Genomic DNA, 20,036 nt, shown 5'->3' with positions numbered 1-20,036 from the left:
GTGTGGTTTTGTCCATACATTTTTGGAAATCATCATAGCCGTGCAGTAACGGTTAGTAGCAATCACTATGTCCAAATCTGAATGACTTCCTCCTTCAAAGGCTGAACAACAACAACAAAATAGAGTTCCCCACAGAATGGGACAGCAGTTTATATGGCCTGCCAGGCCACAAATGTATTATAGCTTCAGTTTCCTGGTTGATTCATTTCCAGATTTGGAGGCATTCATAGGCCAGCACAGTCTGACTTGACTGCCGCTAACTTCTTTTCGTGGGGCTACTCAAAAGTCAAGTATACACTACACATCTTCATGCTGTGGCTGAACTCATGGGAGGGATACACACAGCTATGGAGGGGATCCCTTCGAAAATACTGAATAAGGTGATGGAAGATTTCTTTCAGCACCTAGAGGAATCCACAGAATGAGATGGCGACCATCTATATTGTTGTTGTTGTTGTGGTCTTCAGTCCTGAGTGGTTTGATGCAGCTCTCCATGCTACTCTATCCTGTGCAAGTTTCTTCATCTCCCAGTACCTACTGCAACCTACATCCTTCTGAATCTGCTTAGTGTATTCACCTCTTGGTCTCCCTCTATGATTTTTACCCTCCATGCTGCCCTTCAATACTAAATTGGTGATCCCTTGATGCCTCAGAACATGTCCTACCAACTGATCCCTTCTTCTAGTCAAGTTGTACCACAAACTCATCTTCTCCCCAATTCTATTCAATACCTCCTCATTAGTTATGTGATCTAGCCATATACTCTTCAGCATTCTTCTGTAGCATCACATTTCAAAAGCTTGTATTCTCTTCTTGTCCAGACTATTTATTGTCCATGTTTCACTTCCATACATGCCTACATTCTATACAAATACTTTCAGAAACAACTTCCTGACACTTAAATCTATACTCGATGTTAACAGATTTCTCTTCTTCAGAAACACTTTCCTTGCCATTGCCAGTCTACATTTTATATCCACTTTACTTCAACCATCATCTGTATAGTTTTATATTCAAAATAAAGTAAAGGTCATGTGTGAAATGTAATGGCATATGTTTTTCTTTGTTTTCAATGGGTGTTTGTTTCCAAGTTTTGTCATTTTTATATCTTACTATTCATTTTTCTTGATCCTGCATTTAGCACATACTTGCATTTGAGGGTTTCTTCCTGCTCCAGTTGTGTATGTGGGCAGGAAAAATGAATGCTTAAATGCCTCTGGATGTGCCGGAATTAGTCTGATCTTGTTGTTATGGTCTCTGCAGGAGCAATATGTTGAGAATTGAATAATGCGTCTAATACTGATCCTTGAAATTCTGTAAGTATGCTTTCACAGCATAGTTTTAGTCTGTCTTCAAGAGTCTGTCAATTCAATTTTTACAGTATTTGTGGGATGCTCTCCTATGAGTCAAACAAATCTGGGGCTGTTTAAGCTGCCTTTCTTTGTATACATCGAAAATCTTCTGGTGGTCCTGTTTGGTATGTCTCTCCCACACTTACCAATGTACATTTTTCATTTGTGAGGTACATAGTTTTACATTTATGAGCATTTAAAGCAAGCTGACAATCTTTGCACCACTTTGAAATATTATTCAGATTTGACTGCATATTTCTAGGGCTTTTAAGACAACACATTATTAAAGGTAACTGTATCATCTACAAAAAGTCTGATGTTGCTATTAACATTGTCCACCTATCATTAATATGCAACATAAATATGTAACTATATGAAGCAAATTTAAGACAGATAACAACCCAAGGTGCATCTTTGCATAAATAACAATAAAAATTGGGTAATTGCATTAAGGATACAGCCAATTTTTTTCACATCTTTCCCCAGCCATATTCTGTACACTGTTGCTAATGATCTCATGATCAAATGGATGTTGACCCTCAAACAGAAGTGTGCATTAATATTACATTAATGGGCATATGGTGTACTTTGTAGTCTACATTAATTTGTCACATAACAATATCCATGACTTCAATGGAGGTTCAGTTAGTGAATACTTGATTTATTAATATTTTATTACCACTTCAAGTTGTTTGATTGACACTCTTTGCTAAAAATGACATGTCACCATGCTCAGGAAATGATGTAATTTCCCATCAGTTACAAGGAGAACCTAGTTACATATAAACCACTAAAACTACAGTATTCCTCATCATGCTCAGCAGAGTTACCACATAGAAACCAATAAAGCTTACATCCTATCTTGAGCATAGTGGCATGTTATTTGTAGCAAAAACTATCAGTCAAACAACTTAAAGAAGTAATAAAATTCTGATAAATCAGGTATTCCTTAACTACATCTCCAACTAAATCTGTGGTTTAGTTCAACTATGTACAATAATTTTAATAAATCTGTGAGAATTCTGCAATGAATAAAAAGTCTGTATCCCAAACTCCTTCTCCTTATATTGTGTATGACAAATGTCATGGTGGTTCCTTACAAAAGAACATTCCACAGCTTATTTCCTTCCTAATGCTTGTCTTAGCATGTACTCTATCTCTAATAATCTTGTTATGGATTAGATATTATCCTCTTGTCTCAAATTTATTTATTTATTTGTGTGTTTCTATATCTGAATCATACATTATACAGAAATGCACATCATGATATAGGAGACGTCATTTGATTCATATTAGGCATTTATAAGAAGAGGTACATGTCTATCAATCTATAAAATGGTTACATACAGGGTTATTACAAATGATTGAAGCGATTTCACAGCTCTACAATAACTTTATTATTTGAGATATTTTCACAATGCTTTGCACACACATACAAAAACTCAAAAAGTTTTTTTAGGCATTCACAAATGTTCGATATGTGCCCCTTTAGTGATTCGGCAGACATCAAGCCGATAATCAAGTTCCTCCCACACTCGGCGCAGCATGTCCCCATCAATGAGTTCGAAAGTATCATTGATGCGAGCTCGCAGTTCTGGCACGTTTCTTGGTAGAGGAGGTTTAAACACTGAATCTTTCACATAACCCCACAGAAAGAAATCGCATGGGGTTAAGTAGGGAGAGTGTGGAGGCCATGACATGAATTGCTGATCATGATCTCCACCATGACCGATCCATCGGTTTTCCAATCTCCTGTTTAAGAAATGCCGAACATCATGGTGGAAGTGCGGTGGAGCACCATCCTGTTGAAAGATGAAGTCGGCGCTGTCAGTCTCCATTTGTGGCATGAGCCAATTTTCCAGCATGTCCAGATACACGTGTCCTGTAATGTTTTTTTCGCAGAAGAAAAAGGGGCCGTAAACTGCAAACCGTGAGATTGCACAAAACACGTTAACTTTTGGTGAATTGCGAATTTGCTGCACAAATGCATGAGGATTCTCTACTGCCCAGATTCGCACATTGTGTCTGTTCACTTCACCATTAAGAAAAAATGTTGCTTCATCACTGAAAACAAATTTCGCACTGAACGCATCCTCTTCCATGAGCTGTTGCAACTGCGCCAAAAATTCAAAGCGTTTGACTTTGTCATCAGGTGTCATGTTTTGTAGCAATTGTAAATGGTAAGGCTTCTGCTTTAGCCTTTTCCGTAAGATTTTCCAAACCGTCGGCTGTGGTACGTTTAGCTCCCTGCTTGCTTTATTCGTCGACTTCCGCGGGCTACGCGTGAAACTTGCCCACACGCGTTCAACCGTTTCTTCGTTCACTGCAGGCCGACCCATTGATTTCCCCTTACAGAGGCATCCAGAAGCTTTAAACAGCGCATACCATCGCCGAATGGAGTTAGCAGTTGGTGGATCTTTGCTGAACTTTGTCCTGAAGTGTCGTTGCAATGTTATGACTGACTGATGTGAGTTCATTTCAAGCATGACACACGCTTTCTCGGATCCTGTCGCCATTTTGTCTCACTGCGCTCTCGAGTGCTCTGGCGGCAGAAACCTGAAGTGTGGCTTCAGCCGAACAAAACTTTATGAGTTTTTCTACATATCTGTAGTGTGTCGTGACCATATGTCAATGAATGGAGCTACAGTGAATTTATGAAATCACTTCAATCATTTGTAATAGCCCTGTATTTATATCAGATGTGTAATGTACTTAGGTCTTATATTTATTCTGTACCAGAATTTAGCATTTATACCAATAAAACATACATTCAGTTATGTTATGTAAGATCAATAGTTTGGGATCCATTATTCTAGTCTTTTTATACAGCCTCACTGGTTCTGCACTGTGGCCCGAAAAGATTATTCTGTAACTTAATATAGAGTGGAAAAGAGCATAGTACATCGATGTGAGGGTGCTGGTGTTAACAATATCCCTTATTTGTCTAATCATGAAACATACGTTACCCAATTTGGTGCAGGTTATATCAATATGACTTTTCCATGTAAGTGTGTCACTAATGGTAATGCCCAAAAATTTGGTTTCTTTTACATAGTTGATATTATCATCACTCAGTGATATATTTGGTATTGGTGGGTTTTTATTTTGGACTGTGTGGAAAGTAATACCTGCTGTCTTTTTTTATATTTAGGAGTAGTCTGTATGAATTAAGCCATGAGTTTTGTTGTGTTGTGCTCCTGTTTATGGCATCTTGAAGAAGTTCATTTGAGGCGGATATCATAATTATGGTATCATCAGCAAAGAGGAAGGTTCTCCTATTGTGTAAATTTAAGGGGAGGTCATTTACATAAAGTAAGAATAATAAGAGTCCCGACAGTGAGCCTTGGGGAACTCCATGTTCTTTGGTTTGGGTAGATGACTGTACAGTATTAGCAATTCCTGGTTGATTGGTTGCATTCATTTGGACATATTGGTTTCTGTCTTTGAGGTAGCTTTTAAACCAGTCATGGCCAGTGCTCCTTATTCCATGGGAATAAATTTTTTGAAGCAGTATATTGTGATTGACCATATCAAATGCCTTGGTTAGGTCAAGAAAAATGCCTATGGCTGGAAGCTTCTTGTCTACTAACATTAAGGTGTAATCTAGGAGTTGCTGTATTGCATCAGTTGGGGTTTTTCCTTCTTGGAAACCAAACTGAGCAGATGATATGGCATTTCTTTTTTTCAGAAATGAATTTAGTCTGTCTGCCATAGTGTATTCAAATATTTGCTGACTACTGAGAGACTGCTATTGGCCTGTACTTGCTGGTATCATCTTTACTTCCTTTTTTATGAATGGGTATGATTTTTGCAGTTTTGAGTTTATTAGGAAATATGCCATTCAGGAATAGAGTTTATTATGTGGGACAGTGGTTTACATATGAGGTTGCTGCAGTTATGGAGAAGAAAGCAGGGAATCTGATCTTGTCCTGCAGAGGATTTCTTCTTAATTTTTATATGAATATTTTTTTCTATTTCTGCCGCTGTTGTTGTTAATAAGAACAGCATGTCAATGCAGTAGTTATGTTCTAAGTTTGGGAGATGATTATTTTTAAGGTGGTCTGTGAGACTTTCAACATTTTTAATAAAATATGAATTAAATTCATCTGCTATTTCTTTATCATTTGTGATGGATTTGCCATTTATTTTTAGGTTCATATTACTTGTCAGCTGTGGATTTCTGCCACTTTGTGTATTAATGATTTTCCACATCCATTTACTTTTGGTAGCTGATAAGTTGAGCAGGTTATCATTTTGCAGTTTTTTGGCTGCATTAACTACATTTCTAAAGATTTTTTTATATTTGGTAAAGTAATTCTTAAATTCTTCAGTATTGCCAAATTCGGTGTTGCTGAGGTTGAAGAGTTCTCTTTTTCTTTTTGCTGAGGTGATAATACCTGGGGTTATCCACTTGGGGGAGTTACTGGTATTGGAAATATTTTTGTTTTTAAGGGGAAGTGGTTGTTGAAATAGTATTTAGAAAAGTCTCAAATTTGTTATCTACATTTTGAGAGTGATATGTATCCTGCCAGTTTTCTGTTTGCATGTGGGAGAGAAAGGTGTGGATATTGCTTTGACAGAGATTTCTAGTTTGTGTTGTAAACATTTTTGACGGGGCTTGCTTATTGATATTTGTATAATTAGGGCATTGTGGTCAGAAAATCCTAACTTTACAGAGCATGCTGTGCATTCTGTGTCAGTAGCTACTTGGTCAAGACAAGATACACTCTGGTTGGTTATTCTGGTTGCAGATTTAACCTTTAGTTCCAGATTGTAGAGATTCATAAAGTATTTAAAGTTTACATGGTCGCTGTCTTCTACTAGGAAATCTGTGTTAACATCGCCACAGTTTACAATTCTGTAGGATTTCCATTTTGTTAGTTTTTCTAACACTACAGCCAAGTTCTTATAGAAACAGCTTAGGTTGCCTGAGGGTGATCTATATACTGATATTAAGTAAAGACAATGTTCAGTGAGTTCTATGCCCAATAATTCTGTCTTTTTCAGTGCTGTGGGAGTTGCATATGTCCAGTGGTAGAGCAATAGCATTTTTTTTTTTTTTTACTATTTATTAAAATTTCTATTTCACTCACTTTGTTTCTTAGTCCTTGTGCGTTGTGGATGTAAATTTGCTGATTGTAAGAGTCAGAAAGTATTGAACACTGTTGAGAAATTTTTGGTTCTGCCTTACTTGCTGCAGCTGAGTGGATGAGAGCTTTTTCGTCTTCAGTACTGTTCATAAAAAAAATCGTTGAATCTGGGATGAGGAACAACAGTTCTTCTGTTGACAACTGTTTTCTCTGTTGTGAAGGTCATCTTGTTTATCGCTGCAGGTGAGACTGATGGTGGGTTGACTGATTTGGTTGCTGTTGGTGTCTTTTTGTTTATTACTGGCGAAAATACTGATTGCTGTTTGACTATTTTTGTTGCTGCAGGAGTCTCTTTATCTGCTGGAGAAGCTAATGGCTGCTTAACTGTTTTTGTTGTGGTTTCTGTTGTTTTCTTTCTTATGGGTTGTCCAGTTGCTTCTGTTATTTTTGTCTGTGTTTGTACATCCAGTAGAGTAGTATTCGTAGCATCATCACATTTGTATTGGCAGTTATTTGATGTTGAAGGCTGCTGTTTTGCTCCTGGTAACATCACTGGGATGGCGGTACCATTTTCTTGTTGACTAAGTTTTTCTAGCATATGAAGAATTTTTTTCCCTAGTAGAGTTTTACCACATCTGTTTAAATGCATTACATGTTCTGTATGGTGACTCCTTTGGAGAAAGTTCATACTGAGAAAATGTGCATTTTGGTTCATTTTGCAGATCTTATGGAACCATTTGTTTACCTTTCTGATTTCAAGATTTACACATGAGGTGGGCATTAAATCATATCTGAGGTATTCCAATAACGGCGATGATCCCCTCTCTTGTGAGATGTAAGGCTTGCTTTAGGTTGTAGGTTGCAGTTGTTAGTTCATTTCTGTAAACATATACCAATGAAGAAGTGCTGGCACACAAAATGTTGTTTATTTCTATGGCAGCTAATCCCTCAGACTACAAGGAAACAAAAGTAAAAGAATATCATTCAAAGAAAAAATCTAGATTAATAAGATTTAATTCCAAGGGTTTTGGAAAGGGAGACACTATTTATTTACCTACCTCAATAAATAAATAACAATGTTTATGACTTATGGCTCTAATCTTAGTCTCCAGATAAAATTATAGAAGAGTTAATCATTATTTCTAGAAAATGTACTGTTTTTAAATACAACCAGACTGTTTGACATAATACTCTACACCTCCAACTGGAATTCTCTTGATCAGTTCACATTGTTCCTGTAGAGAATGAATACTTTGTCATGCTGTACATAAATTTTACACTAAATATTAAACCAAAAAAAAAAAAAAAAACAGTTGATCTGCTACCACATGGGACAATTTTTCTGGTTTTTGACAGTGACTATATTTACCCCTCTAGCCTGTAGCTAAACTAACCAATAGAGGTGTCACTGTTCGCATTGCATGCAGAACATATTTAACAATGGCCATTTTGTGTGTTTTCATCATTGTCAAATCTCACAGGTTTACAATGATGTTTTTGATTTCAACTCATAGGAGATGACCTTTTGGTACTCTACAAAAGTGCCTTCCCCTTGCTCTTTCATTCACATGTATGTGGAAACTACTTACTTCACTTAATATAGCCAGAACTGGTTTGAGAATATTGCTCAATACAAATGGCCTATGATTTAGCACCCCTTCTTCCCCCTTTTCCCTTGTACACATTCACCCCTGTCAGTTTTCGCTACTAATTGTGATAGACACTGGGTGTACAAACCTTGCACTTTGGTGTCCAAGGCGTTCCTTTCACCTTAGCATGCTAAGTGGCTGCTACTAATTATTGCAAAATGTCCTGCAAACAGATCTTATTAATTGTGATATGACCTGTATAGAAAGCTTGTTTTTTAATATTTTACATGTTGTTAAAACTCATCTACGCATTAGGGTGATGATATCCTATGACTTCATAAGCCTGTAGTGATAGACTTGTGAAAAGTATAAGATCTGCTCAGAATCTTTGAATTATTGTTAAGTGACTCCATTCAGTGGCATGAGGATTCCAGATAGCAGTGAGAAGTGATGAGGAACAAGAGATCCAAACAAGTCTTAGTAGGTTCTGCGGAGGAGGAGAGTTCATGGACTCTTATCTTTGAACAGTTAACAGGGGAGAAGGTGTTACTCCCTGAACATGTCTGATGAATTTTACTCAATAAGCAAGACAATGTGTATATAAGAAATCATCTTACAATGCAGTTTTGGGCAAATTTGCTTTCATAATGGACATTTCATAATTTTCATTGAAGTTGAAAGCTTGTGAACTTAAAGTGTTAAATGTTTGTATGTACATATCTTTCTAATAAAAAGTTTGCATAATTTAAATAATCATTTTCTCATATTTTTATGTTTCCCATTTGCTTTAACACAGACAGACAAGTCACACAATTTCTGTGATTACATTGCTATCTCTCTTCGAAATTTTTTAAAGTGTTAGCATTTTCATAATTGTCATGTTTCCTGAAACTGGAGATAAAGAGTAATGTTTTTGATAGTTTTGAAGCAGGTTTGTGCTTGCGAGTGGACACGGCAATTGAATGAAAGAAAAATAGTGACAAAGCTGTCCCTATTGATGGAACATTTTTGCTAGTTTAGAGTTCATATAAATGTATTGTACTGGAAGGGTACAGTTAAAACACAGTTTACATTCAGGCCAATAGATACATAGAAAATAATAGATTATACAAAGATGGGGTAGTAGATTGATCTTGGTGTAGTTCTGGAACTATCTCAGTATTTGGCTCAAACGATCCAGGGCAACCATTGAAAATATGGATATCAGGATGAAGATTGATTTCCGCTTCTTCCAAACATGTCCAGTGGTACAGCACCACTCTGCTTAGTACTGAAACCTATTGTCAGATATAGTTTTGTTTCCAAGTGGAAACTACCATTATCATCCAGCATAACATTGCAGTTGTTATTCTTTCTGCCTTTTACTGTAACCATGCAGACATTTGGTTGCCCTGAATCATTTGAGCCAAATACTGAGATAGTTGTAGCAGTTATTTGAACTTAGGGGTTAACAGTCCACTATATTTGTAGAAGCCATGAGTCAGAGATTAAAGATGAGTTGTGTACTCTATGCCTCCCTCACATCATTTGTTGATTGTCTCTGTCTTTATCATTAATTCTTTTAATAAGCTTCAAGAGGAGTAAGATTTACAATCAACTTTTTACTTATCTTCTTTTCTTGTAGATGGCTCCAGTTCTTCATGTCTGGGGCTGATTCTTGAAGCTGAAATTTTTTAACATTATAGGTTCTCATGGTTCCAGTTGATGTAATAACTTCTGTAGAATTGCCTGAGCAGTAATTTCTGTTTTTATATTTATTTTATTCTCTCACAATTTTCTGTATCATACTGTATTCACAATTTCCACTTCAGCAAAATTGAAAATTACATTGTTATTGCCAAAATTAAAAACATGCCTGATCACATCAGTCATGCCCACTACTAATCCATTCTGAGGTATTAACAGTATTCCAAAGGGCTGACAGGTTCTCTTGACAAATGACTTTCTATTTATATAATCATTTTATAAATGAATTCAGAAATAATTTCAATAATTAGTGCCAGATTGCATATTAATAACAGAAATTTTAAGTGTGCCAAATATTTCATAATTTCAAATGTTTCTAAAAGAAAAGTAATTTTAGCTGTACATTCAAAGCTAGCACATAGCAAGTGTAACAACAAAAATTAAGTAATTTCTTTTTATACATTTTAGCCTGAAATATAATACATCATGTACAAAATCATATGCAATTCTTTTAGGAAAACAGTTGAGATAATATGAACCTGTTTAAAAATTTGTAATTATTTTTGGTATCAACTACTTCTGTTGAGGAAAAGTAATGCTAGAGGAGGATGTCTCTTTACAGTTGGTTCATAGTTCCAATCTATTAGAAAAGTTTATACCTGTGTACATGTCACTGTGGGATTATGTTTGTAATGTGCACTAGGAATCATTATTGTGATATAATTCTGAAACCTAAAAAAAAATCTTCTAAATGAGATTTCTAGGGGCAAATGTTTGAGATATCTACTAATCTATTAGTGGTTCACACTCTTCTACTTTTGCTATTTGTATTAAAAGTGGCTCTTTCTCTGGCTCATGATCTCACATAACTTAATATGGAATATTTCAGCCACCAGAGCCACCTGAATCATGGAATGGTGTCAGAGATGCCACAACTTTTGGTGAGGTGGCACCACAGATCAACTTACTGACTGGATCTTGCAAAGGAAATGAAGACTGTCTTTTCCTTAATGTCTATACATCAACGGTATGTTTATAGCTAAAAAAAATATTTAAAGAAACATTAATTTCTGACTATTACTTATTATGAATTAATTTGATGTACAATCAATAGAAATGTTATCATGTATGGCTCCTAATTTTGATCTTTCGTTCATTTATCTATCATATTCTGTAGAGTCCATCAGAAAGGACAACTTTCAGGAATCCAAACTGAACTAAAATATGAAATGAGAAAAGAAAAGTTGCTGTTCAAAATTACACTGTGCTGTATATTAACAGCATATCAGTATATTGCTACATCCTCCAATGTAGCTGTTACTTCAGAGAGAACAGACTACTGTTTATCTACTACTAGTAGCATATTTAAATGAATGCACAATTACTTTCCAAAGACTAACAAACAACATTTTCTAGTTCCATTCTTTCTGTGTGCAAATTTTCACAAAATACAAGGGGGTAGGGTGTAGGGGCTCAGGGATCAACAATTCCTGCTACCTATTTGACAGTGTCAAATGTGACTTCATAGGCTTTCCTGAAATAATAAGTCTTGATAGTCTCTTTGAGTTTTAACACAATGACACTGATAGTGATCACAGAACAACAGTTATCTCTGTGATGTGATAAAAGAATCCGGTTAACATTTAACATCACAGATCATAAAATGAATTTGATTCAATATTTCAACTATCGAACTGTTTGCCGTCTTCCGGAGAATGCTGCTTCTGCTGATGAGTCCCACTGAGAACTGATACCAGGCTGTACATTGATGTCCTATATAGGCCTCCATACCCCACAAGACACATGTGCCACTCATCACAGTTGCTGCCCTCCAAGACTGGACAGATGGTGCCACCCTTAGTACAAACCCAGCAGCAATGATATATCACACTCAGAGATGATTTTTGAACACTTGGACTGGCTGCACCAAAGAACATTCTGTTTTGATGTGGGATAGTACAGGATTCCATGCCATGCTAAGAGGAAACCCATTGTCTCTAGTAATTAAATTATCTGCCAACCTAATTTCAATTGCCTCTTTATAGACACTGTTCCAAAAACTGGAAGTGTAGGCAACTACCACAGGTTCATCAAATTTCATACCATGCCCCTCATTTAAGTAATGATATGATACTGCCAATTTTTCTGGCTGTTATAGCCTCATATGACAGAAACATTCCACACACCTGTCATGAACTGTACGAATCGAATGTAAGCAGAGCATATGCCATTTCCGATGAGGTCAATCTACCTCAAGAATTTGGGCATTTCATGGCTGTTTTCAAGGAAAATTGATACTCTGAGAAGCAGATTCATTGGCCTATGAAGTTTGTATCATCACCGGAGATGCATGAAGAGGAGCATAGGTCAGTGGCCTTTATTCCTTACGCTGATGGCATGTCATTTAAGACTGGAAGGATTTTAAGGAATTCTAACATTAAGAGTGTTTTCCATCCAACTTCCAAGATTAGGCCACTACTCAGCTCTGTGAAATATGATTTGGGTCTCAGGAAGCCCGGTATTTACAAAATTCTGTGTCAGTGTGGGAAGGCTTACATTGGCCATTCAATTCACACAGTTCATGACAGGTATATGGAACATTGCCATCATACAAAGCTACAACAACTGGAAAAATGAGTGGTAGTGGAACATTGCTTAAATGAGGGACATAGTATGAAATTTGACACAACTGTGATAGTTACCTACACTTCCAGTTTTTGGAACAGTGTCTATAAAGAGGCAACTGAAATTAGGTTGGTGGCTAATTTAATTAATAAAGACAATGAGTTTCCTCTTATCAGGATGTGGAATCCTGTACTATCCTGCATCAAAACAGAATGTTCTTCAGTGTGGCCAGTCCAAGTGTTTGAAAATATCTCTAAGGGTGTTATATCTGGTGTTCTACTAAGGGTGGTGCCACCTGTCCAGTCTTGGAGGGCAGCAACCATGATGGGCAGTGCATGTGCCATGTACTGTACAGAGGCCTATATAGGATATTGATTTGCAGCCTGGCATCAGTTCTCAGCAGGAGTCATCAGCAGAAGCAGTGTTCTGCTGAAGATGGCAAACAGTTGGATTGCCGAAATATTGAATCAAGTCGATTTTAGGATCTGTGATGTTAAATGTTAACTGGACTCTCTTATCACACCACACAGGTACCTGTTGTTCTGTAATCACTATCCGTTTTGTTGTATTAAATATAGTTTGAGTAATTACAAAATTGTATGTAGTTTTATGACAATTAGTTATGAATATAGCTTACTCCAACTACTCAACTGTTTGTTAATGTGTAACTTGGCCTATTATACATCCCTGAAGATTTTACTTCATGATGGGATTTACAGAATACAATGAATGTATGACAGGGAATTTAAAGATGTGATATGGGATGTAAGATACAGATAATTACTTTTCCTTCTGTTTTCCTCAGTTTCTTTAAACTGTTTAAACATGCTGAAGTAATTCACATGGAATGAACACTGCTAATTTACATCCTTTTCACCCAGTGCAAGACTATGTTCCATCTCATGTAACAGAACATTAAACCCCAGTTTCCAGTTTCCACTCCTTCCTTCTTTTCTGGCAACATTATTCTTTCAGTATTTCACATGTTGTCAATTGCAAAACCAAATGAAAGTACATAGCACTATACATCATGAATTTACAGGGTGAGTAGCAGAAAGACATATTAAAAGGTTTTTTTTATCAAAATATTTCTGTCATTGTTCAGAATTCACCATGCATACTAGATGCAGAATGCAAAATCTACATGTATTCCCACCATCAAATCTGTTGTTTTCTGCAAAATCAATCCACCTTCCTCTAGTTTTTACATGCTAATTTACTGGTTCTGATGATAACTTTTTGTTATACTTTCAACTTCTCAGTTTGGATCTAATGTCTTTCCAAGCATATGTTGGCAGATATTATCTCTTTATTGATCTAGCAATGTAATATGTAAGCTACACTTAGAGACAATATAAACTGAAAGAAAATTTTTAGAGTTAAATGAAACATTTGATTCTACTTGAACCCTTTTACTTGTGCATATTTGACCTATCATTTTGTTTCTTACCTGTATGTAATATATTACTTTTCTCTTTAGACAGAAGAGAACTCAGGGGATCTGAAACCCGTCATGGTGTGGCTACATGGAGGAGGTTACATTATGGGCTCTGGAAATGCAGATTTTTATGGTCCAGAGTATCTCCTTGAACATGAAGTTGTATTGGTCACATTAAATTATCGTCTTGGTGTTCTTGGTAACTTACTATTCAGTTTCTATAACCTTACACACTAAGTTTGCTCTTATTTACATATAATATGCATCCTGGAATTTTCAGTTTTGCCATTTTGTATATTTGTTGTATAGGGAAGATGACTGTCCAGTACTCCAAATGAAATACCTGCTTAACACACAATGTAATGTCAGCACAAATAAATTTTACACATTCTTCCGTTGTGGAAAACAATATGAGTGATTCTCAGAGAATTTGCTTCATAGGTTTCCTTAGCACTGGTGACTCTGTTGTTCCTGGTAATATGGGACTAAAGGACCAAGTAATGGCATTACGGTGGGTCAAAGACAACATTGCTCTTTTTGGAGGTAATCCTGAAAATGTGACAGTGTTTGGAGGAAGTGCTGGAGGAATGTCATCTGAGTATCTTATGCTTTCACCAAAAGGCAAAGGTGAGTATTATTATTAATTTGATCAAAATCTAAAGTGTGTAATTGGTACTGTAGCTATAATTCCATTTTCATTTTTAATCATAAGCAAGACAAAGGGGCTCACTTCTCTTGCTTATGACTCAAAATTAAGGTTAAATTACAACTATGGTATTTTGCATAAGATGAACAACAATGTGCAAATACAGGCACTCTTCCCATTTACATCTTTTTTTGGATAGCTATCTAACTGAGACCCTACACTGTCAGTGACATAACTGCTGAAATAATTTCAAATAATTTGTCACCCTTCAGTCAGTTTATTTTGAATTCTTACATCAGACTTTTTGGTCAGGATATTGCCGACAATTAAATTAATTAAAGCTGAGGCATGCATGTAATTAATGCATTTTTGACATAATGAGAAATTTCTGTGTTAAAGGTGTTACTTCATAACTATGAAACTAATAATAGGAATGATTTTTGTAGAGAAACACATAGTAGGCTCCATATCATATTTTAAAGATACTGTTTCATGTATTGTGTATCCGTGATCTGGCTGTGATCAAATGTACTTATTTCATATTTATTGCCCATTTTACACTTCAGTGTCACACTGATAGGCAATAATAGTTTTCCTAACATTCTAATTGCCACTACGTGATGTACTGAATTTTCCATTCACAAATATGGCAGGAGTCCTCTCTCTTTTACACAGCAGCTATTTATAATTAAATTACTGATGATTATTCATTACAGTATAAATACGGGTCAATGCTGAATATTGTTTGGTATTCTCTATCAAGTTCAGATATACATCAGCTGCTTTCAGTGTGGTTTTGTTGATTCAGCAATAACCATTCTCTTCTGATAGTTTGATGTTATTGAAAGTGCTGATACAGAAACATCTTCTATAAGAGTAAGATTTCTTAAAACTGTTCTTAAACAGTGAATGATATTTATAAAGGTACAATGTCCTAAGTTAGCTTTAAGAATTTGTGCTTTTATGGTACCTGGTAGGAGTATAGTTGGAATTATTGCACATGGTTTCTTTCTGTGCAATATCCAATAGAGCAATGGAAAATAAATATTTAAGTTCAATCCTGTTGCATCATTAGGCACAGAACACAAATTCAGATTGGATAAGGCTGGGGAATGAAACTGACTGTGCCCTTTACAACAGAACCATCCAGGTGTGCACCTTAAATGATATGTGGAAACCTAAAACTGCATGGCAGCACTTGGATTACAACATCTACTACTCCTGCATGTAAGTGTAGTGTCTCAATGAGTATGCCAATTGACCCAGTAGCAATATGATAAGTAAGACTGTGTATTCATGACACATCCATATTGAGGAGCTCAGTTAGCACTCTTTATTGTCCTTTGTTTGTTTATTTCTGCATTATGCTAATCTCTTTTCTCTCAGCTATGTGTTCTCAATCACAGCTGATGTTCAGGAGTCAGCTGGAACAATTTAGGAACTTTCAGCTGTTATCATAAACCTTTTGATTTGCTTTTTCTTCATCTCAGGGATATGATGTTCAATTTTACAAGACTCTCATTCACTTTTAATGAGATGCTTACTCATTTGCATTTTTCAGAACCTTAATATGATAATTTCATGGAAATATTTTTATATACACCTGGTTGCAGACGCACTGCGAGTGTACTTATTGTCTGATTCATTGTGATGCATTAGATTAATAATAATCATCATGAGCACTTTTCCACTCCAAATTCCATCTGTACAGCATTATTTTGCTATGACAGGTATTCATATGGCCAATATGATACCTCAGATTACTACAACAGAAACCACAATAGCTGTTTCAATGTCACTGATGATCACTTCATTGCTAATATCCTCCCCACAGGAGTTTCTAACAGTTTTAGTACTACATATTGCTGTTTGACAATGCTCTGCTGTAAGCAAACTGATGGAAATTAAACCATGGCTGTTTAGCTAGCAATCTGTGTGGGTTGGATTACAATACACAGAGGACCAACATTTTTACAATACCCTCTGTGTTGGGACGTGGAAGAAAAGGGGGGAGGGGATGCTCCTCAGTGAACTAGTGCAATGATTCCCTTCAATGAGGCCAAATGCTGAACATACATCACCAAAAGGGTAGGTGGCAGGGACTGTTTTAAAGGTGGCTTCTTCATAATTCTGCCATGGCCATTGACAGAGAATATCATCAACTACCTCTACAGTGTGTAAACTTTTAGATGGTAGACCTCTCCCTAGTCCTGAATTGGTAGAAGTTGGTAAACATCGGGAGGCTTCGGTAGGTATGCAGTTTCGACTACCACCATCATTACGTAGCTGACTGTGTTGTACAAGGTGGCCATTGTCATCTGTTTCGTTAGCTGAAATCTTTAACCAACATTTTTTAACTGTCCCAACACAGATAGGTTGCCATGGTTCTGTAGATAAAGCTGCCTGTATAATGAAAAATAATTTTCCAGAGCCTTTCAGTCAAATAAGTGTGCCTCCCATTACTGCCAATGAAATCAAAAAAATCATACAGTCTTTGAAAAATAAACATTCTGCTGGTATCGACGATATTTCAAGCAAGCTGTTGAAGGCTTGCTGTAGTGAAGTGACCGAAGTTTTGGCTCACATCTGCAACACATCCATGCAACAAGGAGTGTTTCCAGACAGAATGAAATACGCTGTTGTCAGGCCCCTGTACAAAGCAGGGGATGCTACAAATGTGTCAAACTATCGCCCTATCTCTCTATTAACAATATTTTCAAAAGTCCTAGAAAAAGCTCTGTACAACAGGCTTGTGGCACACCTTGGTGACCTGAACATCATTAACAGTCAGCAGTTTGGTTTTCAAACGGGAGTTTCAATAGATAACGCAATTTTCTCATTCACAAATGATGTTCTAGAGTCTATAAACAGAAAGAGGCTGCCAATTGGTGTCCTATGCGACCTATCAAAGGCGTTCGACTGTGTAGATCACCAGATACTCCTCAAGAAGGCCTGTCATTATGGAATTACAGGACCTGTAGGAAACTGGTTAAAATCGTACCTCGAAAATAGGAAGCAGAAGATTATTCTAGATGTTTCAGATAGTGTATCACAATATATAGTGGACTCTGAGTGGGGAATTGTGCAGCAGGGAGTGCCACAGGGATCAGTGCTTGGGCCCTTGCTGTTCCTCATATATGTTAATGACCTGCCTTTATCCATCAATAAGCAGTGTAAATTTACAATGTTCGCTGATGATACGAGCATTGTGGTGGATAATGTGTCAACTACTGACTTAGAATCTGAGGTCAATGATATCCTTAAAGAAGTTCTGGGTTGGTTTAGTATTAACTCCCTTTCAATAAACCTGAAAAAACCAATTTTATCCAGTTCCAGACAACCCACAAAAACCCAAAAGAAATAGTTATCACACAGAATGATCAGATGATAAAGCAAGTGTACTTATCAAAATTCCTAGGCGTATACGTGGACAGTAGGCTGAACTGGGAACATCACGTTCTACAAACACTAAAACGGCTGACGTCGGCAACATTTGCTTTACGAATTTTGTCACGCTTCAATGACATTACCATCTCAAAGTCAGCTTACTTTGGCTATTTTCATTCAGTCATGTGTTATGGCATCATCTTCTGGGGCAATACACCTGCCGCAAAGAAAATCCTCACAGCACAAAAAAGAGCAATAAGGATCATTTGTGGTGTACCCCCACGAACCTCATGTCGAAATCTTTTTAAACGACTTGAAATACTGACAGCAACATCTCAGTACATATATTCACTGATGTGCTTCGTAATAAATAACCCCACTCTGTATGAAACGAATTGCCCACATCATGAACATAACACCAGAAGAAAAGAGGATTTCCACTGTGAGTTAAAGAACTTGACACTTATTCAGAAAGGGGTAAAGTACGCTGGAACGAAAATTTTCAATTCCCTACCCAACAGCATCAAAAGTATAAGGAGTAGTACATCAGTATTTAAACATAGCTTGAAAAATTATTTACTTGAGACCTCACTTTATTCACTAGAGGAATTCTTTCAGAGAAATAAGTAAAACCCAGATTGGAAAGATGATTTTAAATTTTTTGACACTGTTTACTGTTAAACTGATGTAATAATGCCCTAATGTAAAAATTCCTGTTTTTCTCATTTCCATTTTTGGGTCACTTTTAAACCCAAAGTGGGAAGTTTTGATTACTGTTCAAGGTTAAAATAGATGAAATAATGCCCTATATATGAAACTGCTATCTTCACATTTATGTTGACTAGTTTTTAAGCTAATAAGTATGACTTTTGTGCACTGTTATTAATACTATAACAATGTCTTTATTCTATGTATTTTGTTATGTACATTGACACGTTCCACATCTGAGTGACTTGCTCACATGTACAGATCTATGGAACAAGTATATAAATAAATAAATAAAAACTGTTTTGCGCTGTACTGTTCTGCGTGTTTTTATTGTGCAGTTGTGCTAAACATTATCAAAATGAGTGAAGAGGCAGTTGCTGGCCCATCTTGGGAGTCGCTAACAACCCCTATCGGTAGACCTACGGTTAGTTTCACCAAAGTTTCATTGCAATCAGATGAATGAATTACAACTTGTGAAGCATAGTCATGAGTTCATAGTCACAGGCATTTGTAACATTCCGTGTAACAGCAAAGTGGGACAGTCAGTCTGAACTAGTTCCCAGCAATGCACTGAATATCAGTGCCATTTTAAGTAAAGAAACTAGAAAAACTAGTGGTGCCTATACAAAGCCCTATGAAAATGCATAAATCCTTTTTAAAAAACATGTGAATTTCTATTTGAAATTACAGGGACTCAAACATCACAGAATCCATAAAATCATAAAATATGAATCACTAGACACACAAGTATGTGGGGAAGTGGGTGTCTGATACAGACAGACTACACATGAATATGCTCAATATTTTACATCACGATGAAAACAGTGTTGCTGCAGATGACACTTTAATGTTGACAACAATTTAATCCCTGGTTGCAGAGGTTCACTACATAATTTATGTCTGTAGATATCAGTGTTTTCCTAATAAAGATACTGGGGAATATCATCAGAAGCTTGGAATTTTATAGGAGTTTGATACGATAAATTCATCATAAAACATCTTACACAGATAAAATCCCTAACTGAGAAAATATAAAAATCTCTTTAATACAGACATTAAGATAAAGCCACAAGAAGAAAAATTTAAGATTACAGTTTGTAAGACACTAAAATAAAACAACTTAGTCATCTGTGTCCATAAACTGGTATTTTGGATAACAGTTTGAAGCTCTTCATATGTAGTAGTGCATTTCAGGTTTACTGCATCGTGCAGTATCACAAAGTGGAGTGGCCATTGCAGACACAGTTTGCAACACAGATGTTCCAGAAAGGACATTTCGTCTAGCAAAGTACCTTGGCCTCTCCACAAACAAGTCAGCTGAGCTACTGGACTATATGATGAAGGTCCCTGCAAAGACTCTAACTGAAAAACAGTACAAAGGATTCTCAGAAAAGGTACTTCAATAATATTACAGTGCTTGCCAAAACCAGCAGACTTTGAAAGTTCTTTAAGCTGTTTTCTGATTTACTGGTGCTTGTTACTGTATATCAGGTGAAGGAAGTAATGAATTTATGC

The 20,036-nt window shown here is 36.4% G+C and overlaps 1 protein-coding gene across 1 annotated transcript in view; it reads left to right on the top strand.

Annotated features, from left to right (window-relative positions):
- Positions 1-20,036, top strand: part of LOC126162501 (juvenile hormone esterase-like) — a 132,952-nt gene that overhangs the window by 41,906 nt on the left and 71,010 nt on the right. Inside the window, exons 2-5 of the mRNA XM_049919049.1 lie at positions 10,607-10,744; positions 13,823-13,979; positions 14,222-14,407; positions 19,716-19,915. Of these exons, the coding sequence (XP_049775006.1) occupies positions 10,607-10,744; positions 13,823-13,979; positions 14,222-14,407; positions 19,716-19,915 (681 nt within the window). The remainder of the gene's footprint in view (positions 1-10,606; positions 10,745-13,822; positions 13,980-14,221; positions 14,408-19,715; positions 19,916-20,036) is intronic.

This window comes from Schistocerca cancellata, chromosome 2 (genome assembly GCF_023864275.1).
Source record: "Schistocerca cancellata isolate TAMUIC-IGC-003103 chromosome 2, iqSchCanc2.1, whole genome shotgun sequence".
Lineage (NCBI taxonomy): Eukaryota > Metazoa > Arthropoda > Insecta > Orthoptera > Acrididae > Schistocerca > Schistocerca cancellata.
Note: the sequence above shows the minus strand (reverse complement) of the source record. Positions and strands in the feature narration are given on the sequence as shown.